General features: G+C 49.4%; 1 protein-coding gene across 1 annotated transcript in view; it reads right to left on the bottom strand.

Annotated features, from left to right (window-relative positions):
• Positions 1-5540: 5540 nt before the first annotated feature.
• Positions 5541-27815, bottom strand: part of P2RX3 (purinergic receptor P2X, ligand gated ion channel, 3) — a 32589-nt gene continuing 10314 nt past the window's right edge. The window contains exons 6-12 of the mRNA XM_011998703.1: positions 27591-27668; positions 26363-26504; positions 25337-25473; positions 8021-8114; positions 7684-7749; positions 6682-6759; positions 5541-6251 (exon numbers count right to left, since the gene is read on the bottom strand). Of these exons, the coding sequence (XP_011854093.1) occupies positions 6138-6251; positions 6682-6759; positions 7684-7749; positions 8021-8114; positions 25337-25473; positions 26363-26504; positions 27591-27668 (709 nt within the window). The 3' untranslated portion in view covers positions 5541-6137. The remainder of the gene's footprint in view (positions 6252-6681; positions 6760-7683; positions 7750-8020; positions 8115-25336; positions 25474-26362; positions 26505-27590; positions 27669-27815) is intronic.

Genomic DNA, 27815 nt, shown 5'->3' on the forward strand with positions numbered 1-27815 from the left:
GGGGGATGGGAATAGGGATGGGTGTGGTGGAGGTGAGGGGTTGGGAGTATGGGTAAGGATTGGGGAGGTGGGGGGTGGGAGCTCAGTTGGTGTGGGGTGCTTTTCTGGTCCTCTTGCTTTGTTTGGATTCAGTATGGGGTGCAGGTTGGGATGGATGGCTTTCCAAAATAAAGGCCATGGAGCTGATTCAACAGTTGGTGTGGAACATTGAGGTCCCACCTAGGGAACACCACGAGGAGGTGGGGAGAAAGCAGTCTTGTCTTGGGGCAGACTGCTCCTCAGGCCCTATGCCTTTCTGGCTTCTGGTAATGGCCCCCAATTCCATTCCCAGCCACCTCTGTGAGTCCCCAGCCTCCTCTGAGGCACGTTCCCCATCCATTGCCAGGAGGGTGATGGTCCTCCCCTTCCTCCTGGCCTACCTCTGCAGAGGGGCCACATCCTTAGGAGGGAGCGGCTTCTCCCCAGCAGGGCCCTGGGCGCAAAGCCAGGGTGTCTGGTAGTTCCCATTCCCAGTTCGGCAGCCCCAGGCCTCTGTGTCTCTCCATCACCCACTTTCTCAGACCCTGGGGACATTGAGAGAGATTATTGTTGTTGCTCTTAACTTTGTCACAGATGAGGTACCGGGCTCCAGGAAGGATGTAGAGTTGATGAAGCAGGACGCTCACATCTGAGACTGGGTATCAAGAGGGTAGAGAGCCCTGGATTGTGGGGGGTGGAGGCAGAGAGGAGAGAGAGACTTCTTGGGAGTGTATTTCTACATGGGGCCCAGGGAGAATACAAAAGTATTTCTCTGTGTGCACATGTACATGTGTGCGTATATGGTGTGTACATGAGTCAGTGTTTGTGTACGTGTATACCTGTATATGTGTGAATTTATATATGTAAATGTGCATAAATCTGTGAGTCAGTATGAATTTGCATGTTGAGTGTGCATATATTTATATATCTCTGTGTATTTATGGATATGTCTGTGTACACCTGTGAGTGCATACGTCTGCAAAGCTTTGCAGCCTTATGTTCCTGAATCTCTCTGTGTATGTGTATGTGTCTTCCTCTGTGTCTTTGACTGGTATGTACGTGGGTGGGTATATGTCTCAGTGTGTGTCTGAGCATACCTGCATACAGGACTATGTTTGTGTGTATGTGTATATCTGTACCAGCATCTGGTGGGATGTGGTTTCAGGAGCGAAAAGAAGTTTTCCTGGATGTGCTGTGTTTCTAAGGGTGCTAAAGTTGAGGGGACAGGATCAGAGAGCCCTGGGGAAACTGGGTGATGGAGAGAGCACAGAGATGAGGCCCTTAAACATGGGCAGGCCTCTGGCAACAGGAGAATGGGAACTGGCATTGCCAGGGACTTTACCCATGCTGGGCCCCAGGGACTGTCTCTACATGAAAAGGCCTGTCCTCAGTAGAGGGGTCTGTCCAACTTCCATGGATGGAAATTGGGTCAGGCAGCTCCTAATCACAGCATATCAGGTGATCCTTCTCCCCAAGGGCATGGAAGGGGAGCTACCTGGGAGTAGGGCGCCACACAGGTCTGCACACTACACACTACAATAGTCAATTTTTTTTTTTTAAGTTTATTTGAGGTTCATGGGTACTTGTGCAGGTTTGTTACATAGGTAAACTCATGTTACGGCGGTTTGTTTGCTGTTCAGATTATTTCATCACCCAGGTACTAAGCCTACTACCCAATTTTTTTTTTTTTTTGAGACGGAGTCTTGTTCTGTTGCCCAGGCTGGAGTGCAGTGGCAAGATTTCGGCTCACTGCAAGCTCTGCCTCCTGGGTTCAGGCCATTCTCCTGCCTCAGCCTCCCGAGTAGCTGGGACTACAGGCGTCCGCCACCACGCCCGGCTAATGTTTTGTATTTTTAGTAGAGATGGGGTTTTACCGTGTCAGCCAGGATGGTCTCTATCTCCTGACCTCGTGATCCACCTGCCTCAGCTTCCCAAAGTGCTGGGATTACAGGTGTGAGCCACCGCGCCCGGCCTACCCAATATTTTCTACCCACCCTCAAGGAGACCCTAGTGTCTATTGTTCCTTTGTGTTCATGAGTTCTCATCCTTTAGCTCCTACTTATAAGTGAAAACATGAGGCATTTGGTTTTCTGTTCCTGCTGTAGTTTGTTAAGGATAATGGTCTTTAGCGCCACCCATGTTCTCAAAAAAGACATGATTTTGTTCTTTTTATGACTGCATCGATTCCATGGTGTATATGCACCACACTGTCTTTTTCCAATTTGTCATTGATGGGCATTTAGGCTGATTCCATGTCTTTGTTATTGTGAATAATGCTGCAGTAAACATTCTCATGCCTGTGTCTTCATGGTACAATGACTTATGTTCCTCCGGGGATATACCCAGTAATGGGATTGCTGGGTCCAGTGGTAGTTCTGCTCTTAGCTCTTTGAGGAATCGCCACGCTGCTTTCCACAATGGCTGAACTAATTTACACCCCCACCAAGGGAGTACGTGTTCCCCTTTCTCCACAACCTCACCAGCATCTGTTATTTTTTGACTTTTTAGTAATAGCCGTTCTGACTGGTGAGATGGTATCTCATTGTAGTTTTGATTTGCATTTCTCTAGTGATCAGTGATACTGAGCTTTTCTTTTTTTATATGAATAAACCCATTCTTTCATTTTATTTTTTCCTATTGGAGAGTCATGCTTTAAAATAAGCCCATTTTTGATGCTATGCTTCTAGAACAGTGTCGTCTGTCTGTGGGAGTGGGAAGGACAGGTGATAAAGGAAGTTCTGTGCATGTGTTCTGGAGACTGATATTTCAGCTGAATGCCAAGCCCCTTATATCAACCTCTACTTATCTCCCTGACGGAGAATGGGCTTTAGCCAAATCCAGCCAAATTGCAGCCCAACATCCTGCCAGTCAAAATCAGGGGTAGAGGTAGGGAGGGGAAAGAAGAGGGGCTAAGACCCCTCCAGACTGAAGCTTACTTGAGGCAGGCCAGGGTAGACAAGATGTCCCTCAAATCTCCAGCATGATCTAGCATTAGGCCTCAACGTCAACTCTTATATTTTCATTCCTTTGGCTGATTAAGGCCTTCCAGTCTTGAATAACCCCTGATTAAAAAGGAAATACTCTTGAGAGAAGAAATTCCCCAGAATGTTATCTATTCATACCCCTGGAAGGCTGATTGGCAGCTTGCTGAGAACAAGATTTTGTGAGAAGGAACGCAGAAGGAAAGGATGTGTGGAACCATCAGTGGAAATGGTGGGAGTGGGGTGGGAGGGGGAGAAGAGAAGCTATTAAAATGGAGATAACGAAGCAGAGCCAGGGCTGTGCTCACTATTTTCTCTTCCTAGAAACCCAAGAGAACTAGGACTTTCCCAGTATCCTTGCAGTAAAGCTGGGCTCTGCAGCACGCTGCTGAATCCCGCCAATGAAAAGTGGCCGGAGATGAAGTAAACCCACTCCAGGCCTGGTCTTCGGATTACCCCCTGTGATCCTCCAGTTTTCACTTTCCCTGCAACAGTGACCTGGGAGTCCATGTGTCTGAGATGGCACAGCTACCAGATGGAGGGGGCTGTCTGACCTACTTTGCTGTATTAAACCTTGCGATTTTACTTGTTACTGCAGCAAAACCTGTATTACCTGCATGAGCACACATAGAAAAAAAAAGGTACTAACAAGTTTCTGGATTTTCCCCAGACAGATAGAGCATAGAAGTCAGGATCTCAGACTCCAGAGTCATACAGTTCTAGGTTCAAATCCCAGTTCTCCTATTTCAGTTTCTTTATTTTAGTATGCATCAGTTTCTTCTTCTGTAAAGTGGGGGGTGACTTAGACAATCCCTGTCACTCATTTGGTCCATTGCCTGCCAATGGTAAGTAATCAATGTTGGCTTTTATGCTGAATGATTAAAGAGGCAATTTAGTGTTAGGAATGGGCATGGGTTCCAGATCTCATTTCCATGTACTTTAAATTTCTTTTTCTATCAAATAGGATTAATAACAAAACATAGCAGACTCACCAGGGTTGGTGTGAGGATTCATGTGATTATGTTGGTGATTGTGCTGAGTAAACCATAATGCAACAGAGACAAGGTAGCTGTTTTTATCACAACTGATATTAACCCTACATCTAGCACACAGAAGCGGTAACTTAGTTCAGATATGGGGAGGACAACCTCAGGCTCACACACACTTGCTGGCCGGCTCCAGAGGGGCTGAGGCACCTGCAGGAGGACCACCTCCATCTGGGTAAAGGGGAGGGATTGGGGGGAGGGTCCCTTCAGGACACCACTGTCTCCATCTCCCCATTAGAGAGCATCCCTATGACCCCAGCCTCCCCAGAACTGGATTCCCCAGGAATGCCTGGGGACTCCCAGGTGGAGAATATAGTGCTGGCTTCACTGATGTCTCTGCTGGAGAAGCATAGCCTGGTCAGATCTCCAGGCACTGCCCAATTCCCAAGGCTGACCCTGGGGAGATATGCCCTACCATCCTGGGCATGAGGCTGTGGGTTAGGGCAGAGTGAGGGAAGTCGTGCTGAGCCTTATGTGGAGACAGTCTTCTTACCCCTTCTCCCCCTGGGGTGGGGGGTCATTGGGCAAGGCCTTTGCAAGTACCCACCGTTTGAGCCTCCTGAACTACTCCTGAAGCTGTCCCCTTCCCCACTTCCTGTGCCTTATGTTGAGGGGCCGCCTTCCATCTACAGTTGAGCTGGTGCTGCTGAGACCTCATGATCATGCCTACTCTGACTGCCAGATGCAGATTTATCGTGAAGCTATCAAAACATTCTTTAGGCTCATTCACTAGCATGAGCCCCTTCTAACACCTAATTTTGTATTCTTTCTAAAGAGATGCCCCCAAATTGTATATGCTTAGGATTCACAAAACCTAGGTCTGCCCCAGAGCCCTGCCCTGGGGCAATTTCTGGGCCTCTCACTGTAAGAGAGGCCAGAAAAGGGGATAGAGGATGTCTGGGTCAATGGACCCAGCTTCCTGTTCTTGCCTCCTTCCCTGAAGGGCAGGACATGTGGGTTCCTTTTTGGCCATGAACTGTGGCACTGAACCAGTCATTTTCCCTTTCTGGCCTCAGTTTCCTCATCTGTAAGCAAGAGGGTTAGATAAGATGGTTTCTAAGGCCCCTTTAGCTTCTAACCTTAGAAAACGGGGCACCTTATTAAGACCCTATGGGGACAGGCCTGGCCGACCCAGCTGAGCAGCTCACAAGGTACCAGGCCTCACTGGAGCCTTTTCACCGATGTTGTAAATGAGGACTGCTGAACTCCTGGAACAGGGTCCCAGCCTACGACAGGACCCCAGGTCTGGGAATCAAATCCCCAGAGTGAGGGGCCAGATGTGTGTGGGTGCGGGGTCCCAGAGAAGAACAAGAATGACCCCTTCCCTGGTTTGGAGAGAGAGCTGTGGGGTGTGATGAGGAAAAATTCACCGACAGCCATGCCTTCGGTTTCCTTCTCAATTTGGGACCCACCCAAGTCAGAGACGGGGTCCCTCACCACTGTCTAACCAGTCTCCCTGAAATGCAGCCTTTGTTGCTGGGAAAGGCATGGGGCTTACTCTTTACTAACCGAATCATGGCCAGGGCAGAGGCGGCTGAAGCAGCAGGGCTGAGGCCCCCGGGAGTTCATTCTTCTCTCATGGGGTGTAGGTGATGGAGTTAGTCAGACGGAGGTTCACATCCCAGCTCTCTCACCTCCTGACTGTCTGGCCTGGGGCAAATGACTCAGTCTCTCTGAGCCCTGGTTTATCTTCAAAACAAGGGAAACTAGTATGTACCTCATAGGATTACTCTAAGGATTAAATGAGATAACGTGTGTGAAAGTGCCTGGCACCTGGTAGGCCCTTGTGGCCATCTGTTCTACATCATCATCTCTACTCTTTAGGAAAGGGACGGCTCAGGTGCTCCTGCCCCAGGGGTCCTAGGAAGCAGATGGGGTCAGGCAAGGAGTGAAGGTGAGATTGGGGTCTCAGCAGGGGGCACTGCCTGTCCGCTGGAGCAGTGGGAGGCCCAGACACCTGGGTCCCAGCTGTGCTCATGGAGTGAGCAGCAGCAAGGAGAGCCCCTCTTCCCTCCCATGCCCCCTTGCTCAGGCAGGGTCCCCTGTGGGGAGGCCTGGAGCCTTTGTGAGTGTGGGTCCCTGGACAGAGGCCCTAGTGGCCTATGGAGAAGGCCCCCGAATCGGTGGACTGCTTCTCCGCCGTGGTCTGGTCGCTGGGGTACACTGGGTTGGTCAAAGCGGCGATTTTCAGCGTAGTCTCATTCACCTGTAGGCAGAAGAACTGGTGTTGCTGAGTTCTGACTATGGGCAAGGTCCTCCCATGTGACCCCATTTGCCAGACTCAGCAGTGGGTGTCCATGACCCGGTCATGAGGGGAGCCAGGATGTCTGTGTGATCCCAAGGCCCCTCCTATGTACCCCGAGGGCAAATAGAGCCCCACTTCATCCCATGGCCTTCCCTAGTCCTGCCCCAGAAATGGAGAGGGGAGGTGACGGGGTGGGGACCTTGACAGAGATGACCCATAGAACCCCCAAGATTCTCTGCAGAGCCCAGTCTTGGCCAAGTCTTCCCTTGTCTGGACCCCAAATATTCATCGAGGGCTGGTGAACTCCCCTTCAGAAGGCCTCAGAAGGGGAGCCACTGAGAGTCCCTGCCCGCTCTCCCTTTCATCCAAGGGTGTCCCTCCCCCAACTCACCTCCTCAAACTTCTTGGCCTTGTATTGATCGGCCCCCTTGAGGAAGTTGAGCAAGATGATGTCACAGAGAACAGTTCCCTGGAGGAGGAGAGGCAGGGTGGGCTCCAAGGGGTGCCCTGGGGTGGGTGGGATCAGGGTGGCAGGAAGTGCTGGGCTCCGGCAGCACCCCCAAGCTGCCTAAACAGTGGGCAGGACATTTCACCCTTGCGGCACACTTTTGGGATAGTGCTATGGTTTGAATGTCCTCATCCAAACTCATGCTGAAACTTAATCCCCAATGTGGCCGTATTGACAGGTGGGGCCTTTAAGAGGCGATCAGACCCTGCGGGCTGTGCCCTCATGGATGGATTAATCCATTCATGGATTCATGGATTCATGGATTAACGGGCTCTCATGGGAGGGGAGCTGGTGGCTTCATAAGAAGAGGCAGAGAGATCCGAGCTAGCACATTAGCAGACTGCAGGCCAGGGTGGGGACCAGTCCTCCAGGGAGGCCTGACTGATGTTCCCTCTTAGAAAAATGCCCAGGGACTTTGCAGGATGTTTCAGGGATGCCTTCCCAGCTCCTAGGGGTGACCCAGACCACAGCTGCACAGAGAGAGGACTGCGTGGGGTGGCAGGGTGGAAGTCCCTGAAGGCAGGCTATGTGCCCACCCTGCCACCTGGGCTCTGTTCCTCATTAAGGCATCCCAGGTCTGCAGAAACCCAGAGCCTCCTCCCCCAGCTACACGGTGAGAAACAGGAACTCTGTAACAGGTGGAGCCTCCTGAAAACGGGCAGGCTGCTTCCGGAGGTAATGAGCTCTCCATGACTGGAGACGTTCCAGCTAGTGCCGACGCAGCAGGGTGGTGGCCAAGGAGACTGAAGCACCTGGCAAGTGCGGGGGGTGGGGACTTTACATTCCAGACAGAGGCAGAGCTGCCCCCGTCACTCCCCTGCCTGCTGGTGCCAGTCTGGGCCCCACTCTGGCTGGCCCGTCAGAACCTGGAGGGGCTGAACTCACCACTCCCACAGAAGTAAAGGCCGCCACAGAGCTGATGATGGTGGGGATGATGTTGAACTTGCCAGCCTGTGTGCACAAAGACCAAGGCGAGTGGGCAGAGGGCCCACGGGAGGGGGGGGTGAGGCCTGAGGCTGCACGTGGAGCCAGAAGGGTTCTTCATGGATCAGTAGGTCCCTCCCCTTCACGGCACAGGTGAATCGATGGGAGAGTGACCCGCTGAGGGTGTCAAAGCTGGCCAGCAGCAGATCGCTGCCCCCCAGAGGAGCTTCTTCAGAACCCGAGAGGTGGTCTGGGCTGCCTCCCCTGTCCACCCCAACTGCCTGGCCCATGGACTCACATTCCCGTACACCAGCACGTCGAAGCGGATGCCGAAAGCCTTCAGGAGGGTGCGGTACTCACTGCCGTTCTCCATTTTGTAGTACTTGGCAAACCTGGAGGTCAGAGGCAGAGATGGGTCCCTCTGTGGGCTCCTTTCTCTCCCGCCTGAACCTTCTGGGTCCTCCAGAGCCCTGTGTCTTCGCTCACTGAGCAACCCTTACCGACGGTTTCTGAGACACCTGCCACGCCCCTCCCTGTGTGGTTAGCTGACCCCTCGCACAAGCATCATCTTGGGGGCTTCTTATAAAAGCAGATTGCTGAGCTCCACCCTGAACCCACAGAATCAGCATCTCTGTGGGTGCAGCCCAAGAACTTGCCTTTTATTTATTTTTATATTTTTGAGACAGAGTCTCACTCTGTCGCCCAGGCTGCAGTGCGGTGGTGCGATCTCGGCTCACTGAAACCTCTGCCTTCTGGGTTTAAGCGATTCTCCTGCCTCAGCTTCCCGAGTAGCTGGGATTACAGGCACGTGCCACCATCCTGGCTAATTATTGTATTTTTAGTAGAGATGGGGTTTCACCGTGTTGGCCAGTCTGGTCTTGAACTCCTGACCTCAAATGATCCACCTGCCTCGGCCTGTGCTGGGATTACAGGCTGAGCCACCATGCCCGGCCAGAACTTGCCTTTTAAATAATTTCCATCAGTGATTCTGATCTTTTAGAAAGTTTGAGCCACTGCTAGACTCCAAGCTTCTTCAGTTCCATTTGTCTGGGTCTCCCAGAGCCCAGCTCACTCTGCTTATTTGGGCTCAAAACCTGGCTCTGCCGCTTACTGACTGTGCAACGTTGGGCCAGTTACTTAACATCTCTGAGACTCAATTTCCTCATTTGCAGGTGGGAATAATATACAAAAGTCCTGCTTCATAAGGCTGCCATGAGAACTGAGTGAAACCACACACGTCAGGGGTGTAGACAGTGCGTGGAACACAGTAAGTGCTCAGGAAACACTCGCTGATGTTGGCCATTGTTATTGTTAACATTTATAGAGCAGTTTTAAAAGGCGCTTTCAGACTCCTTGTCTCATTTCACCCTTGCAACAAACCTTTGGGACAGTGCTATGGTTTGAATGTCCTCATCCAAAACTCACGTTGAAACTTAATCCCCAACGTGGCAGTATTGACAGGTGGGGCCTTTAAGAGGTGATTGGACCCTCCGGGCTCTGCCCTCATGGATGGATTAATCCATTCATGGATTAATGGATTAATGCGCTATCACGGGAGGGGAACTGGTGGGTGTGTAAGAAGAGGAAGAGAGATCTGAGCTATCACATTAGTACACTCAGCTCTGCTCCACGTGACACCCTGCGCCCGAGACTGCAGTCCCCACCAGTAGGAAGACTCACCAGATGCGGCTGGCTCCACAGCCTTGGACTTCTCAGCCTCTATATATGAAGAAATAAATTCCTTTTCTTTATAAATTACCCAGATTCAGGTATTTCATTAGAAGCAACGGAAAGCGGATGATTATAGATAGGCATGTGATTGCTCTGTTTTTCAAATGAGGCTCTGAGGGGGTGAGGTGACTTGTCTGGGGTTACCCAGAGCTGGTGCTGAGTTCACCAGCTGGTGAGCTCAGCACTAGATTTGCCCAAGTCCAAGACTTTGACCCCTGCACCTTCTCTGCCTTGGCTTCTGGGTGCCATGAACTGTGCTGGGGACTTCGGAAAATGATCCCATTTCATTCTCACCACAAACAGGGGTTAGTGTTCACCACACAGAGGTGAGTGTTCAGACCCCCATTTTGCAGATGCCTATGGTAGGGAGGAGATTTGCCTGTAGTTTCGCAGTTAGTGAAGTGCTGGATTTGGGATTCAAATCGCATCAGTCTTTGGCTTCTAAAGCCAGTGCACTTTCTGCTGTGTGGCTCTGCCCATCACGGGCCAAACTCTAACATTAGGAAAGTGTCATCTCTTTGGGCTACTGTCCCACAGCTGTAAAATGGGTTTCTGATGCCAGTAACCTTGGAAAGTGGTGAGGATTAAGTGAAATCAAGGGAATGAAAGGGCCCAGAAGCTCCTTAGCCTTGTGGGGTTGACATTGTTCCCTCTCAGTGTCTCCAGTCCCCACAGATTCCCAGGCCTCTCCCACCAGGGGTCTGAGAAACTGATTCCCTGAAAGTGTTCAGTGATTGACGTGATGCTCCTGACAGGGATATTTGCATTTGAATCTGTACAACAGAGAAGGAAATGCTCAACCCAAGTGAATCAATCATGGCGGGATTACAGGCATGGGAGGAAGATAACTTGCGATGGGGAAGGAAAACGTCTGCCACTATCTGCTCTGGCTGCCATCTGGCAGTGGGGCGCTCTGGAATCAGGCAGAAATGAATCTAAATCCTGGCTCCACCACTTGTTAATGTGCCTCTGGGGTTCCTTAGCCTTCAGGGTGTCTGTTTCCATGTCTATAAGCACAGGTGTGCTCATGCCCCGCTAGAAGGTCTGTTGGTGAGACAGGGTAAACGCGGACATCGTTGAGATTCTTGTGTTGGAGACTCTGTCTGCTCCTCCACACCCATTCTCTGTCCCTTCTGTGCCCAGTTCTGGGCCCTGAGAGCCTGGTCTGCAAAGACTGCTTTGGCCTCCATTTCCAGGTGGGTTCGGCCAATGGAAGGCACTGACAGGAGATCAGAGGGCAGGGAAAAAGAAAGACCAGGGCACTGAGGTGGCTGGGCAGCCTGGGCATTTTTTCAGGTTCTGGGAAATGCTCCTCTCCTCGCTCCCGCCAGCCTAGGTGGTAGCAGCTTGGCCTCATTGCCAGCACAGAGGCCCTTCACTGGCCTGGTTAGTTCCCCTCCCTTTACCTCGAATGCACCTTTGTGTACAGTCTCTTTATTCAATCACCCCTGTGAGGCCACCCACTGTTTCCCCTCAGGACACCTACCCTGACCACTCCCACTTTACAGAGGAGCAAGTTCAGTCCTAGAGAGCTTTATCTGGGTCAGGAGGGAGCACAGGAGAATGGGTGACACATTTTCTCTCTGCCTGTGCGTGGGCATGAGCAGAGCTGGTGTGCCTGAGTGATGCACCTGTTGCTCCAGTAAGGCTGAGAACGACTCAGTGAAAAATTGGTTTCCAGGGGAGCCTGACCTGGGAAGGTGTTTCCTTTTGGGCTCTGCAGCTGAGGGAGAGGCAGGGGAGGCAAGAGGATCCCAAGAAAGAGTAAGACCCAGAGTAAGAATGAGTGACCCTGAGAAGGCAGCAGAAAGAAGTGCAACCACTTAGCTGGAAGAGGGCTTGGAGGTCAGGGAAAGAGGGGAGGGGCTAAACCAGCTTTTAAATGATGCTAAGTTCAAGTCTAGGTGGTGGAGGAAGATAGCCTCACAACCAAGGCAAAACAGAACGAATTCAAGGTGCAGCAAAAGGAGAATAATAGGATGGACACAAGAGAGGACGTCATTTCCACAAAGACGACAGGGTCTAAGAACATAAATTCTTCAAGGAGAACTCTCAGGATATTTTAAAGAAGTTTGCAAAAGAATTATCTGGAATGGGCAGAAGGCTCCAGGAAGTCCTTACTGTGGCTTTCAGATTGTTCTGAAGGTAAGTACAGACCATCACTGTCTCCATGCCCACTGTTTATAGAGCACCAGCAATATAGGTGGTTCCTTAATATAAGCATCTCCACTAATCTCATGAAGACTACACTGTTGTTGACCCATCGTACAGATGAGGAAACAGGTGAGAAGGTAACTTGCCAGAGCTGGGATTCTAATCCATACTGATGCCTCCAAAGTTCACGCTCATGTCCCTTGAGCCGTCCTGCCTCTGAGCTCTTGGAGGCTGTTAAGGATAACGCAGCTCTTGTGCGAGATCTCAAAGCCTTCTAAATACTGTGTTCTGTCTCACATCACTGGAGAATTCAAGGCCCTTGTCTCAGAGATTTGGCTTCTCATGCCCATGGGAAGTGGGCAGGGGCGAGAGGGTAGGTCACAGATGTTTGGCTAGGGCAGAGGCTGGGCCTGCGATCCTGAAATCTTCACTGCTGGCCAAAAGCTGCAACCATGAAAACGGCTCTGACAGTGACATCAACTTGGAGAACAAAAAGTCGTATCCTGGGCACTGCCGTTCAAAGTGAGGGCTGGCTAAATTTATCCTGGGAAGGAATGTGAAGGGAACAGGGAGAAAAATCAAAGCGGACTTGGTTTTTCTCCAGCACCTGCCTTCCAAGAGGCAATAAGCATGGTAAGATCATTATCTCACCAACCACCCACCCTCTGAGGAGGGTTGGCAGGGACTGGTTCTCTTCCTGGGTGGAGGGAGGAGGAACAGAGCTCAGGGAGTGTGGGCCCAGGCTGCAGACAAGGGGGGTAACCCAGGAGTCCCAGCTTCTGCACTCTTCTGTGGCTGATGGGGATCCCAGAATCTGCCCACCCCTGGGGCAGAGACGGCTCATTGGTCACCAGGATCTGGTTATCTCCTCTCTTTGCAGATGATTAGACCACATTTCCCAGTCCCCTGCATTTAGCTGCGGCCCCATGACTAGTTTTTGCCAGTGAAATGTGAATGGCAGTGAGGTCTGTTCCCTCTGGACTGAGGTGGTTTAGAGCAGTGTACCTTCTACGTCTTCCCTTTCCTCACCGGACGGCCAGTTGCTCAGGAGTCAGGAGAGGACTCTGAGACACTAGAGAGGCTGAGTCAAGATGGTAGGAACCTAGAGCCCTGAATGACTGCACGGAGCTCCCTACTCCCACTGGCCCACAGTGCACTGTGCCATAGGCAAGAAATCGACCTTCACATTAAGTCACTGAAATGAGGGGTTTGTTTGTTATGACAACTAGCAATACTAACCCTGACTGTTACAAACTCCCAGAATTTCATGGGCAAGAGATGTAATTTGCCAAGGGACAAAGAAAGAGCTGAAGTTGGGGAGTTACTCGGGATTAGACAGAGGGCACAGTCCCTTGATGCTACATCCCAGGAGTAAACCCTCTAAGGAGGCCCTAGGGGATCTGGGTGCGGTGCTATGGCTGTTGTGAATTAGCTTCTTGATCTTGGGAAAGTCAATCGACTTCTCTGAGTTTTTTACTTCAACTGAAAAATGGGAGGAAAAAGAGCTCTGAGGAGGATGAGTTGAGAGAGTGTCCATATATAGCCAGTGCTTAAAATGCATCCCTTTCTTATCCTAGCATTAAGATAAAATGAAACAATATCTACATTGACTTCGATCATTACACTCTCCTGGCTCCTGTAGATAATGATATTAGTAATAATGACAGCCAGCATCTACTGAGTGCTCCTCTGTGACCAGACACTGTGCTACATGCTTTATGCTTATTAGCTCATTTAATGCTCATAACCACCCCATTGCATTTAAGTACTGTTGCTACTCCCATATCACAGCTGAGGAATCAGATCAGAGAGGTGAAGCAACTTGTCTAAGGTCACAAAACCAACAGTGAGTGAAGCTGGGATTCGAACTCAGGCAGTCCAGTTGTCGGACCCACACTCTTAGCCAGCATTCTACACTGTTCTTTTGTTGCCTGATTTCTGTGAGATCATAACTAATTTTGTTCTCCGGCTGGGGCATCTTTTTGCATTTGCTAGGTGGGTCTCCATGCCCAGAATCCCTGGCTGGGAGCAGAACAGGAAGCCTGGGGGGCCGTGCAGTGTCAGGACAGAAGGACCCTGCAGCCTCCTCATCCAAAAAGGGGAATGGCTCAGCTACATACACCATGCCCAAGGCTTGATTTCCCCCAAGTCCTCTGGTTCTTACCAGACCACTTTTTTTTTTCTTGGTTAGGATTGGGGTTGGTGAGAATGACAGCACCATTTGATACCTTGGCCCTCCCGACCTGGCCCAGTCCACCTGCCTTATCTGCAGGCTCTTCTTCCTGCCACACACTCAAGTTCCAGCCACACCAGACTACCTGCCTTCCTGCATTTCCTGAACACATCCCACAGACACAGACGTCTATGCTTTTCCCCATGCTGTTCCTCTTGCCTCCCTTTTCCACCGTGCAGACTCCAATTCATCCATTAGGGTCCAGCTCAGATGGCCTCTCGTTCTTTTAGCATTCAACAAATATTTGGAGCACACCTACTCTGTGCCAGATACTGTTTCAGGTACTGCTGATACCTTGCCAAGCTCTGCTGTCATGAGAAGGAGAGAAATACTAATTAACCACACAAACCCATAAGTAGCTAAAATCAGATATAAGGAAGGGCTGGGAAGGAGAGGAGTGCCATTCTATGAGCATGGTTAGATGTCTGACCTAGGCTGGGGGTTAGGCAAGGCTTCATGTGAAAAGGACCCTGAAACCAGAAATACCATTTAATCCAGCAATCCCATCACTGGGTATATAATGAAAGGACTATAAATCCTTCTATTATAAAGATACATGCATGCATGTTTATTGCAGAACTGTTCACAATAGCAAAGACATGGAATCAACCCAAATGCCCATCAATGATAGACTGGATAAAGAAAATGTGGTATGTATACACCATGGAATACTATGCAGCCATGAAAAGGAACGAGATCATGACCTTTGCAGGGACATGGATGAAGCTGGAAGCCATCATCCTCAGCAAACTAACACAAGAACAGAACACCAAATACCGCATGTTATCATTCATAAGTGGGGGCTGAACAATGAGAACACATGGACACAGGGAGGGGAACAACACACACTGGGGCCTGTTGGGAGTGTGAGGGGAGGGAGAGCATCAGGATAAATAGCTAACGCACGCGGGACTTAATACCTAGGTGACGGGTTGACAGATGCAACAAGCCACCATGGCACATGTTTACCTATGTAACAAATCTGCACACCCTGCACATGTATCTCAGAACCTAAAATTTAAAAAAAAAAAAAAAAAAGAAAGTGACCCTCGAGCTGGGGCTTGAAGGATGGAGAGTTAAAAGGGCAAGAAGGCCAGAGGTAGGGGCCGCTTTCCTGGCTGAGGGAACTGCAGGCCCTCTCATGGGAAAGAACGTGGTGTTTCTGAAGCAGCTGGAAGAGGGTTGGTGGGCTGAGGGGTAGAGGCAGATGGAAGTGGCAGCGGCTGGGTCCACACGCCCCAGCTGGCAGCCAATTGTGTGCATCTCTTCCCAATTCCATGTTTAGTGACTTCACCCTGGTAGCTTGAAATTGACCATCCTGGAGTATTTACCTCACAGAAATCCAGCAAATGCTACAAACCAGGGCCATGAGCTGAGACTGGGACATCCCCTGGGGCTGCCTTTTCTGTCTCTATTAGGATTCAGGCCTCTACTACAGTATCTGCCACACCAGACTATAGCTGATAATTTGGACTATGGACTGTGGACTATTAGCCATATCTCACTGTTTCTTTCTTTCTTTCTTTTTTTTTTTTTTTTTTTGAGACAGAGTCTCGCTCTATCGCCAGGCTGGAGTGTGCAGTGGCACGATCTCGGCTCACTGCAACCGCCACCTGCCGGGTTCAAGTGTTTCTCCTGCCTCAGCCTCCTGAGTAACTGAGATTGCAGGTGTGCACCACCATGCCCAGCTAATTTTTTGTACTTTTTAAATTTTATTTTTTAGCAGAGACAGGGTTTCACCATGTTGGCCAGGATGATCTCCATCTCCTGACTTCATGATCCGCTCACCTTGGCCTCCCAAAGTGCTGCGATTACAGGCATGCGCCACCGCACCTGACCTCATATCTCACTGTTTCTGTCTGCCCAAAGGCCTCATGCCCACAGTAGGGGGTTGAGTAAATGCTTGCTAGAAGAATAAATGAACTTCTGGATTCTTGACATCTCAAAGATTGAGTTTAGCTAGGTTGTCCTCAGGGCTCCCTCCTGCTGTCGCTGGTTTCTCCAAATGCTCCCAATTCTGCACGTGGAGCTAGTATAAGGTGGTAACAACAGGCTATTTCTCTCTCCAGCAGAAGACGGTTAGGTTCGGCAGCGAGCTAGGTGGGAAAGTGGGTGCCACTGGTGGGAGCCAGCCTCTCGATAGGGGCAGTGGGGGAAAGAGTAGGAAAATACAGGCAGGACAGTCACTCCTGCTAGGCACTAGGCTAGAGGCTTCCATACCTGTTGTTTCATTCAGGACTCACAGCAACTGAATGAGGTAGCTGGCAGCTTAGGGACTTTGAAATGAGATGGTCCTGGGCCTGAATCCTGGCTATGCCACCTAGTTTATACGACCTTGGGTGAATTACCTCTCTGAGTCTGTTTTTCCATCTGTAAAATGGAGATGAGAGCAGTAGCTGTAGGGTTGCCTAGAGGATAAAATGACTCTGGAATGTGAAGGTTGAGCACAGTACCTAGCACACAGCTTTCTATTAATGTGTACTGGTCATCAGGCAACATTCCTGATTTTACAGGCTGGGGAAAGGCACAGACATGCTCCATAGGCTACTCTGCCCGCAAAGGGCACAGCTAGGATCTGAAATCTGGCTGCTTGACTCCAAAACCCTCGCCTACCCCTACGGCCTCCCTAAGAGAGGAGCCAAAAGGTGTTCATTGCAGCCTCAGTGGGCAGGGAGCTTGTTAAGCTGGTGTCTGTGAGAACACTCAGCTGTGGAGAAAGCACAGCACGGCTGTGACTGTGATGATGCCATAGGCATCAGAGGAAAGAACAGAGCCCGAACAGCTGCCAGCGCCGAGCTGGAAAAGGGGAAAGCAGCCCCAGAGGCACAGGCAGGGCCGGAGTTGTCAGGGCCGGGGGCTCCTCTGACAGGCGCGGCTGGAAGGGCCGCTGGAGCCCAGACACTTGAAGGGAAGCGGGAATGGTTGCCTGGTGGGCGGAAAACTCTGCGCTTGCCCCGGGAGCCAGTCTCTGGTCTGGGGAGCCCTGCAGGTGGACCACTGCAGCCCACATTCCCTGGCTTCCTCCCCGCTGGTTTCTGGGGGAATTTGGTCAATGGGCGGCACTGGCAGGGGACCCAAGGGTGGGAAGAAGGGGATGGGGTATGTATCCGCTTGCCGCTTCCCTGCTCTGCCTTGATTTTGCCTGTGGCTATGTCACTTTGACCGCTGCTCCTGTCAGGTACCCCAGCTCAAAACCAGGCTCCCATTCCCCACTGCGGGGGCGGCAGGTCTACAGTGGTGATGGGTTCCCTGAGTGCCTCGACTCCCATGCTGGTCCCTGTTGCGTAAATTTCTTCACAAACCCCAGCTGAATGTGCTTTCCCTCTGGGCCCTTCACTGAGACACCCCTAGCTGTGACCAGACAGGACACCTCTAACGCAGGACTCAATCGAATGATTTTGAGGCCTAATAGCGCTGGAATGTTGTGCGTGCGTGTGTGTGTGTGTGTGTGTGTGTGTGCGCTCCCTTGTGGCATTACCAGCAATAGATAAAGAATGAGTAAGTACAAACGTCAATTACCATAATAAATCATTTGTCAGATGCGCTTCTGCAGGGCAGGGCTGGAGCTCCATTCCAATGTGATTGTGATAGGTCTATAAATAATAGTGCATGCTTCAGCAGCCCAAATTTCCACAGCCCTTCCTCACACACCCACACACGTTTGATTCAGACTTTTAGAGCTTGAAGGAGCCTAAAAGATCATCATCTTTAACCAGCCCATTTTACAGAGGCAGAAACTGAGGCCCACAGAGGCGATGAGATGTGCTTTACATCACATCCAGTATTTACAGCAAGGCCTGAACTGTAGCCCACAGCCTGGGCTCCTTCTGCTTTACCTCTGCTTCATCTTGACTATCCTCAGCTTGCCCCAGCACAAAATATTTTTTTTTTTTTTTTTGTATAAGCATTTTTGTTATTTGGATTCAAGTTTATCATCACTATATTAAAACTTGCTTGATTCTAGGAACTGGTCTGGTTCATCTCTGTGTTCACCACAAAGCCCAGCATGTGATATAATCTGGAAGTTGAAAGAGACCTTCAAAGTTCTCCCTACATTATCTACAAAGGGTTTCCCTGCCGATGCCTGAATACATTCAGTGCAAGGAAACTTACTACCTGTAGAAGCAGCCCAAATTTAGCTTTGGATAGCTCTCACTGTTAGAAGGACTTCCCCATGCTGAGCTGACATTCGCAGTAGTCAGCAGTCAATAAACGCTTGCTGAATGGAGAAGGGTTTTTTTATCGCGATGTACAAATCCCTTGGAAGCTCTCAGACATCTGTTTAGAAATGATCCATCCTCTCATGGAGTGGTGGAAATTCCTTCTTAAAGCAGGGACACGTAACTGTTACAGCAGCAGGAAAAACAGCAACAAACTGGCGGGAGCCGGGTTTGACTTGCAAGGGAAAACTTGGGCCTGGAATTTGGGTTTCTAAGTGAAAGTGGTGGTGTTCTCAGCAAAGCTTTGCCTGGTGGGAAGTAATTTTGCCAGCTGAAATACACTTTTACAGTTGATTTCATACTGATAGGAAAATATCTCCTGGCAGACTCTTTGCTTCAGGGTGGGGCAACATCCTTAGAACACGCTGGAACTCTTCTCCTTAGAGAAGGGCCCAAAGCCATCCTTATTTATTCATATTCCAGGCACTAAATCAACCTCAAAGGCAGACATTAAAATAAATGCTTCTTGTTGATCTTTTAAAAATGCATGACTATTAATTTATCTTTAATTAATAAGGGAGGGAAAGATCAATGGACCTGGAGCCAGAAGATGTACCTGAGAGCCAGGTTACTCTCTGTCTGCTCCCAAGAGGGATCTTTTGGGCCTCAGTTTCCTCATCTGTAGAATAGGAGTTACCACACTGGTCCTACTTGTGGTTGCAAGCACAGGCTCTGGAGCCAGGCTGCTAGGGTTTGAATTCTGGCACCAGCAGTAGGAGCTGTGTGGCCTTGGGCAGGTAGATGAAACCCCTGAGCTCAGGTATCCAGTTCTAAAATGTTCTCTTGAGCTGTTACTTCTTTTTTGACTTTTTTATTTTTGACAGAGTCTCACTCTGTCGCCCAGGCTGGAGTGCAGTGGCGACATCTCAGCGCACTGCAACCTCTGTCTCTGGGCTCAAGAGATTCTCCTGCCTCAGCCTCCGGAGTAGCTGGGATTACAGGTGCGTGCCACCACGCCTGGCTAATTTTTTTTTTTTTTTTTTTTTTTTTAAAGTATAGACGGAGTTTCACTATGTTGGCCAGGGTGGTCTCAAACTCCTGAACTCGTGATCCGCCCACCTTGGCCTGCCAAAGTGCTGGGATTATTACAGGTGTGAGCCACCACTCCTGGCTTTAAAATGTTCCCTCTTCAGGGTCAACAAGATAATCCACACAGAGCATCTGCTAATTCTCTGGCTCACTGGTAAGTGTTCAATGAGTGTTAGCTAGTATTTTCTATGAATAATACTGGTTGCTGTGAGAATAGGGTAGGCATGAACATGATAAAGGGCTGTCTAAATCCAGGATCACTCTAATTGCATCACTTCCACTGAAACCTAAAAAAAATGAAGAAGCAAATGGATTACGGAGAATTCAAGCAAGTACACTTCCCATGGAAGAGGGCCTTCAAGTGTTTCTGTGGAAATGATGGTGCTGGCTGCTTTTAACACATATTCTATGGCTTTTGGAAAGAGAAAAATCCAGATTGTAGAGAGAATGATCAAAGCCAAGGGTGCACTTCGATTCTGTCTCTGTCAATTGGCCTAAGATCTTGCTGATCCACACGTTTTTGCCTGGAAGCAGGACAGGCGCCAAATCTCCGAGCTTCATGAAAGCTGCTGTGGGTACATTTCCAACATGAAACGATCACTAGAAACACCTACCGCACCAGGAACATCTAGCAGCTGAACAAGTGTTTTTTTGTCCCAGACACCAAGAGAGGAAATCCAAAACTGCGTTGCCTTTTAGTAGCAAAGCTGTCTTAGGAACTCTCAGAGGAGAAACAAGAAATCAGGCATTTTGAAATGCACCGTTTCGATTCTCTCCCATCAATCACACCAGCCATCACCACCGGGTATATCTCTTACGGCTATTTTTTTTTTCCTTTTTTGCAAGCCATGTGATGGCGCAAGGTATGCTGGAAGCAATGGATATAGATCAAATCCCTGGATTTGAGTCCTGATGTGCCTCTTAATTAGGCTGTATAATCTCAGGCAAGTTTCAAAATCTTTCTGAGCCTACCTTGGGGGGTGGGGAAAGATGGCGAGCTGTGAATCCTGTCAAAAATAGGTGTGACAGGGCTTTGCAAACTTAACTCTAGGGCTCTTGATCTGAGGTGCAGGGATAGGCTTTCACTGATTATTTATTTTTTAGAATTTTTAATCTTATTTTTATAGAGAAGGAGTCTTGCTATTGCTGCTGAGGCTGGTCTCGAACTCCTGGCTTCAAGGGATCCTCCCGCCTCAGCCGCCCAAAGTGCTGGGATTACAGGCGGGAGCCTCCACACCTGGCTATGGGATAGGCTTTTAGAGGGCCTCAAAGTCTTGGAATTTTATGCCGTATAAATATCAATGCATAGAATAAGAACTGGAAGGAAACTCATTAAACTGTCCCAGATGTTAACTCCCTGCAAAGGCTGCAGGCCTAGGGAATGAAGGGGATTTCCCATGTCATTACTCTGTATACAACAGAATTGCTCGGATTTATTTCTCCGAGAATGTATTTATATCTTATTTGTAGAAATGAAATAACTTGGCTAGGCGTGGTAGCTCACGCCTATAATCCCAGCACTTTGGGAGGCCAAGGTGGGTGGATTACTTCAGGTCAGGAGACCAGCCTGGCCAACATGGTGAAATCCTGTCTACTAAAAATACAAAAATAGCTGGGCGTGGTGGCGGGTGCCTGTAATCCCAGCTACTGGGGAGGCTGAGGCAGGGGAATTGCATCAACCTGGGAGGTGGAAGTTGCAGTGAGCAGAGACTGAGCTACTGCACACGCCAGCCTGGGCAACAGAAGAAGACTCTGTCTCAAAAAAAAAAAAAAAAAGAAAGAAAGAAAGAAAGAAAAAAGAAAGAAAATATCCTTTAAGAAGATAACTTGCCTGCGAATTTTCTCATGTCTGTGAATATGTGCATCTTCCTTGGATGCATCTTCCCCACTTCTCATCGGGGGCATAAAGCAGTTAGAGACCTCTGAAAGTTAAGGAAGGGCTGTGATTTCACAGATGAAAGTCGTCAGGACTTGTCCTGGACATCTCTGCAGTTGTCCCTCTGGTCCACGCTCCTCCCTTCCTCACCCTGCCCTGGGCTGCCTCAGTGGGCCGCTTTGCCTCAGCTCTGGCTTCCGGTGAGGCTCTCCCGAGTCACAGCCACATGTCAGGCTGTCCTCTGCTCACAGCTCTGTCCGTCTCCATGTTCCTGTCACTGCTTCCTCTCCTTGCCTCTTCAGACCTGGGTGGTAACCGGTGTCCTGTTTCTGGCCCTGGTACTGCACTATCCTGTGTGGTTTCCGTCCACCCTGCCCACACCTTTGAAACAGTCTCTTTATTAAACTCTCCTCAGATTACCCAGTTAGAATGTGCCATCTGTTTCCTGCGGGGACCCTGACGGATACAGTATTTTTAATCTGTCATTGCACCATCAATGCCTATACACTCACGCATACACACACACACAGACACACTCACTCTCAGCCTCACACATTCACCCACTAACAAATACACCCACTCTCACGAACTCACATGTGCACACACACACACACACACACACACACACACACACACACCATCACCTGCTCCCAGGACTTTGGGAAACAGTACTCTGGTTAAAGTCCTGTTCCTGTGACTCGAGGGTCTACCCGGGCCTCAGAAATCTCGCCAACAGAGAAGACAGCCTCCTGAAGAGCTGCAGGGCTCTGCTGAGAGCGCCTTTCACTTGTGCACCACTGAACTGGCGACTCCCAACGGTTCTTATTTTTAGAAATTGCTGCACTTTGTCTGCTAGAAATCCAGATGACCCCACCGACTGCAGTCTCAATATGCTTGGAAAGAGGCTTCATAAAAATACTAAGTTAAAGCAGCCCACAGAGTCTTTTAGCCACGCAGAACAGACCAAGGAGTAAAAATAAAATCTCTCCACTAAATTTCAGGTAGGGGAAGAACAGAATCTTCAGGGGACCACAGAAATAAAGATTAATTTGCATGGACAGCACCAAGTACGCTGGGGAGGAGTTGAAGGGAGAACATTTTGGCTCAATTTGAGGTCACCTTTCCAATGACTGGAGCAGGCCAGTTTGCTTGCCACGGATATCAGAGATCCCCCAGTGTCAGGGTGATTACATGGGCCCTCTATAAACTCTTTTAAATCACAGGGGTCAAATTAGGAGTTGAGATCCAATGACCTCTGAGGCTCCTCTAAGATGCCCCCTTTGGAACTTCCGCTTTCGCATCTGTAAAGTGACCACCTGACTTTGGGTGACTGCAAGGGAACTTCAACAGCTATAAATTCTCAAAATCTCTGATTCTGCAGGCAAAAAGCTACAAAAAGTAGGGGCGGGGCGAGTGACATTTGGAAGGGAGCTGCGAATGTAATTAGTGATGGAAATGTGAATCTCTAGCTGCCTCTGGATGTCTTAGTTAGCAGATTCAAACAAGGCCGAATCTTGGCTGAATAATTCCATTCCCTCCAGAGCAAACGGCAACAGTAGGGGTGTTGAAAATTCTGCCTCCGTTGGAGGGAGCGGCAAATGAATTTGTTTGGGAGACAAAGGCCAGGCTATGAATTACACCGCCAGCATCTGCTAGTCTTTAAATCTCCCTGGAACTTGGATTCTTTGTTTTTAAGCAGGGATGAAAGTGTCAACCACATAGGCAGGCTTTTTTTTCTGAGGATTAACAAGTACAAATGTCCCTAGTCTTCCTGGCTGGGGTGGAGATCATCCAGAGAAATATGTTTTGAATCCAGGCTCCCCCTCTTGCTTGCTTTGTGACTTTGAGAACCTTATCTAACAGTGAGGCTCCATCTTCTCCTCGGTAAAGTTGCAGGGGATATTATAGCACCTACTTTGTAGGGCGGGCAAGGAACGCTGAGCTGAAGCACACAAAGCGTTTTGCATACAGGGTGACTAGTATGGTTTCTACCGGTAAGTAGCTTGGTGAGATTCTAAAAAACAGTGTAAATTTTACCATATCATAGAAAGTGCACTGTGAGCCACACTGAACCTGGCTTTGTGACCCTCTCTCCTATTCGAGGATTCAGAAAGACGGCTTTGCAGCCTCCCACACGTGGGCTCTTAGCTTAGCCTTGGGTGCCAGCAGTTTGAGGGTCACAGGAGGGTGGTGGGTGGGCACCCAGGTGAAGGGACTGGAAGGGGCTTGGGCAGAGCCCTCTGCTTGCCACGGATATCAGATATCCCCCAATGTCAGGGCAATTACTTTGGCCCTCTGGAAACTTTTAAATCACAAGGGTCAAACTAAGCAGCTTTGCCTCCTTCTCTGGCCTGGAGGGCATTGTTGGAAGAGTCAATTATTTGAGGTCCTAAGAGGGGGTGGTTTCTCTTAGGCCTCTGGGTATTACGCAGGCAGGGTCTTTGGAGATACTCTGTCCCGCCTTCCCAAATACCCTCCAAGCTTATTTAGGACCAGGTCTAGCTCACATCCTTCTGTGCTCAGGTGGGGAGGGAGGGAAGGCAGCTGCAGTGCAAGAAATTGGAGATGAAGAACTCCAGACCAATTTTTCTTTAGATGAGAGATGCTGTTCTAAAACTGTATGATATCAGTAGTTGGGGGTCTTTATAATATTCACATTCTTCATAAGCTTTCCTGCCAAATGAGTTATTTGGAGGACTAAAGAATTCCCAATGGCCAAAGGGAAGTTATGTAGATGAAAACTTGCATTTTAGATCAAGAGAATTTTATTAATATGTTACTATTTTAAGCCACCATACAAATATCCTTTGTATTGATCTCAGTGTGATATACCAACTGAATAAATATGCCAATTTCTGCCAGTGAGCCGAACAGTATTTTTAACCTACTTTAAAATATGTGTTGTTTCCTATGGTTTTTTTAAAGTTTGGAGTTGATTATGAAAGTACTTTCAATTTTTAAAGATTCTTCTTTCCAGAGAATATACATGTATATTTTAAACTATTAAATACAAAGCTTAATGGGGTGGGCGATTATTTTTTAAGTGATAAATTAACATTTTAAAAAGGTGAAATGATTATTTTTGGCTTATGTATGCCATTGTATCAGAGAATACCACCTCAACAAAGGAAATCTGAGTAACAATTATTTGAATATATTCAAATGTATATTCTTATGTTCAAATGTAACTGAAATATATTCTTATGTATTTTTCCCCCTGGTCACAGCCTATTTAGTCTATTTAAGCTGTTTAGTGTATAATGTTGTGTACTTAAACAGGGCCCCGCCAGAAACTTCAGGATCTTCAAAAATTGGGGGGAATCTACAATGTATACATGTATCAAAACATCACATTGTATCCCATATATATACACAATTGTTATTTATCAATTAAAAAGAAAATAAAACTTTTAATAAGTAGTGTTGACCTTGTAGTCTACACTTTTGAGAACTGCTAACCTAAGATAACTGAGTACGGTCCTTAGCATGTTGTAGACAATTGGTACATGTTTAATGGATTAATCGATAAACGAATGATTCAGAAAAAAAGTAGGAGAGAAACAAAACAGAAAGCTGAAGCTTTTCACACATTGGTTAATTGAATCCTGAAGATCACAGCAGTACTATCACCATTTCAGAGATGGGGAAATTAGGATGGGAGAAGACCAATGGCTTGTTCAAGCGCTTTCAGTTGCTTCCAAACAGTTTATTCTCTGATTCCTCTCTCCCTTTCTTCAAAATGGAGAAACAAAACAAAACAAAACCTGAAAGGATCCCTGAAGTCTCAAAGCCATTGGGATGATATTTAAAGACTGGTCTGAGTTCTCGTTTGGAGAGACATTGAAGAAGAGCCAATGACAATTATAATTTGCTAGTGGTGACACATGTTTGTGGACAGACACGCAAAAGTGCCATCTTGTAAAATGTAAAACGATACCAGTTATCACCCTTACTTTGTAGAACGAGAAACCTTAGAAAATTCAGGCCCAGAGCAGGGAATGCACCTATCTGGAAGTCACTTAAGCACGTTACAGTTTCAGGCCAGTGTTAGGAACAGGCAAAGAATCGCAAAACTCCAGTATTTCAAGAGACCTTGGCCGTCTCTTCTAACTACTGACCTGCAGCAGGAATCCCTGGTGTGGTCCCCTCCAGTGATAAGGAGACACTGTCTCCCAGGACACCCAGCTAGACCCTAATGGCTGTTCGAGAGTCCTTCCTGATTTGGAATGAAACCTGAGGTGGGACTTGGCGCCGGGGGTGAGTGGATGGATGTGGGACCTTGTCTCCCCGATAAACATTGCTGCTTGAAATAAACTTCTTTAGAACAGCCCGCACCTTCTTCTCCTGATGTCCCAGGAGACAGGGGATTACCTGAAGTTGTAGCCTGGGGACACGCTGCTCTTCTCAGAAACGCTGTCCAGCCGGGTGAAGGAGTACTTGGGGATGCACTGGTCCCAGGCCTTGTCCAAGTCGCACACCCAGCCAATCTTAATGCCCAGAACTCCACCCTGAAGAAAGGGGCCGGGTATGAGCTTTCCTCTCGCCCTCCGACTCCCTGCGCTGGGCCAGGGTGGGGGTGGGGTGGAGGTCGTGACAAATGATTTCCTCCCATTCTCCAGGTGGAAGACGGAGGCAGGGAGAAAGGAAAGTGATGTGTCACATGCTGCTCAGTAAAGAAGTGCTGTGGTGGCCGGGCGCGGTAACTCAGGCCTGTAATCCCAGCACTTTGGGAGGCCGAGAAGGGCGGATCACGAGGTCAGGAGATCGAGACCATCCTGGCTAACACGGTGAAACCTCGTCTCTACTAAAAATACCAAAAACTAGCCGGGCGAGGTGGCAGGCGCCTGTAGTCCCAGCTACTCGGGAGGCTGAGGCAGGAGAATGGCGTGAACCCGGGAGGCGGAGCTTGCAGTGAGCTGAGATCCGGCCACTGCACTCCAGCCTGGGCGACAGAGCGAGACTCCGTCTCAGAAAAAAAAAAAAAAAAAAAAAAAAAAAAAAAAAAGGCTGTGGCTCGGCTGCGGACACTGGAGCCTCTGAGTCCTATTTTTGGGATCTTCAGTCCTTTAGCTACAAAGTGGCCACAGGTCTACTTTCCCATCGTTTAGGGGTTACCACAGATCTAAGGCCTTTCCCTGAGGTGAAGTGTGAAGATAGGAGTGGGAAACTGAGGCTTGAGGAAGGTGGGCTCAGCGGGAGCGGGGGCGGGCAAGACAGCTCCGCGTGGGGAGAGGAGAAAGGATTCAGGCACAAAGCCAGTGGCAGGCCCGGGATGCTTCCACCAGGTGGCGCTGTCTCGCGGCGGCTCCTGGCCAGTGCCGGCCAAAGGGCCCTGAAATCTGGGAAAGGGCTGAAGTTGGGGAGTTTGGGGTCGCGGAAGAATGGCTAGGTCCTCACCGTGCGCGCCAGTTTGGCAAAATCCTGCCCCGCAAACTTGACTACGTCCCCTACCCGCAAGATGGGGCAGAAAGGGTCCTTGTCCGGGTGGAAGCGGCAGGTCTTCATGTCCCTGGCTGTCAGGTTGGGAAGGAGGTTTCCCCTGGGGAGGAGCGGAGAGAGAGGTCGGCCCAGGGTTCATGGGAAGATCGTCTTATGCAATCTCCCCGCCCCCGCCCCCCGCCTTCCGGAGCCTCAGGGCCCTCCACGCCTAGCGGGGATCTGAGCCCTCCATGCCTAGGGGGGATCTGAGCCCTCAGCCTTCATCTGGACCTCGCCATCTCCCTCCCCTCGTTCCTTTCCCTGCATCTTTCTGGTGCCCCATCACCCCCTTCCCTGTATCAGGGTGATGTATATCGGTGACTAATCTCCAGTTGCCAGGCTGGGAGTTCGGGAGGGCAGGAATCATTCCTGGTTACTTTGTGCAATTTTTTTTTTTTTGAGATGGAGTCTGTCTGTTGCCCAGGCTGGAGTGCAGTGGCGTAATCTAGGCTCACTGCAACCTCCGCCTCCCACGTTCAAGCGATTCTCTTGCCTCCGTCTCCCAAGTAGCTGGGATTACAGGTGTGCGCCACCGTGCCTGGCTAATTTTTTTTTGTATTTTCAGTAGAGACGAGGTTTCACCATGTTGGCCAGGCTGGTCTCAAACTCCTGACCTCGTGATCCACCCATCTTGGCCTCCCAAAGTGCAGGGATTACAGGTGTTTACCACTGAACCTGGCCTAGTGCACTTTGTAGTGCCTGGCATTGCCCTCTGCACATGGCCAATGCCCACCGAGTAGCTGTGGAATTAATGAGTCAATGAAGGGGGACTGAACTAAGAGAAAAGGGATTTCCACACATGGGCTAGATGTGGGGAAAAAGAAATGGGACGAGACCGAAAGGGTTTCAACCGTTGAAGGCATCCTCGACCCAGGACTAGGCCTAAGTTGTCCCTCTCCTACCCCAAGCAAAACTCCCATTTGGATCTGAGCCCCAAGGCAGGGAGGCTGGCAGAGAAACTGACCCCAAAGTTCACCTGATCCTCAGTGGCCAAGGCCCGCTGGGAGATTGGGAATGGAGGCCCCGGGAGATGGGTCAGTGGAAGTGGGAAGAACTGTGGCGAGGGGGCATCTCCACTTCCCTGAAAAAAAGGTGGCAGGGCTGGGGGTGCCTGCATCTTGGCTTTAGGGAAAAAGTGGGGACTCACTTCTCAAAGTTGAAGAGGGGGAAACGGATGCTGTTCTTGATGAAAATAGTGAAGTTTTCAGCTTCCATCATGATGGGCCTGTGGGTGAGCACAGGAGGCCTATACACATCTAGATGTGTATAAGAGACAGGAATCCATCTGCCCAGATGTCAGATGAGAACGGAGAAGGAAGCAGGGGCAGCGGCTGAGCTTTCACCTGGCAGATAAAGGAGTTGGGTAGAAGGT

The sequence above is a fragment of the Mandrillus leucophaeus genome, unplaced genomic scaffold (assembly GCF_000951045.1).
Source record: "Mandrillus leucophaeus isolate KB7577 unplaced genomic scaffold, Mleu.le_1.0 Scaffold578, whole genome shotgun sequence".
Classification (NCBI taxonomy): domain Eukaryota; kingdom Metazoa; phylum Chordata; class Mammalia; order Primates; family Cercopithecidae; genus Mandrillus; species Mandrillus leucophaeus.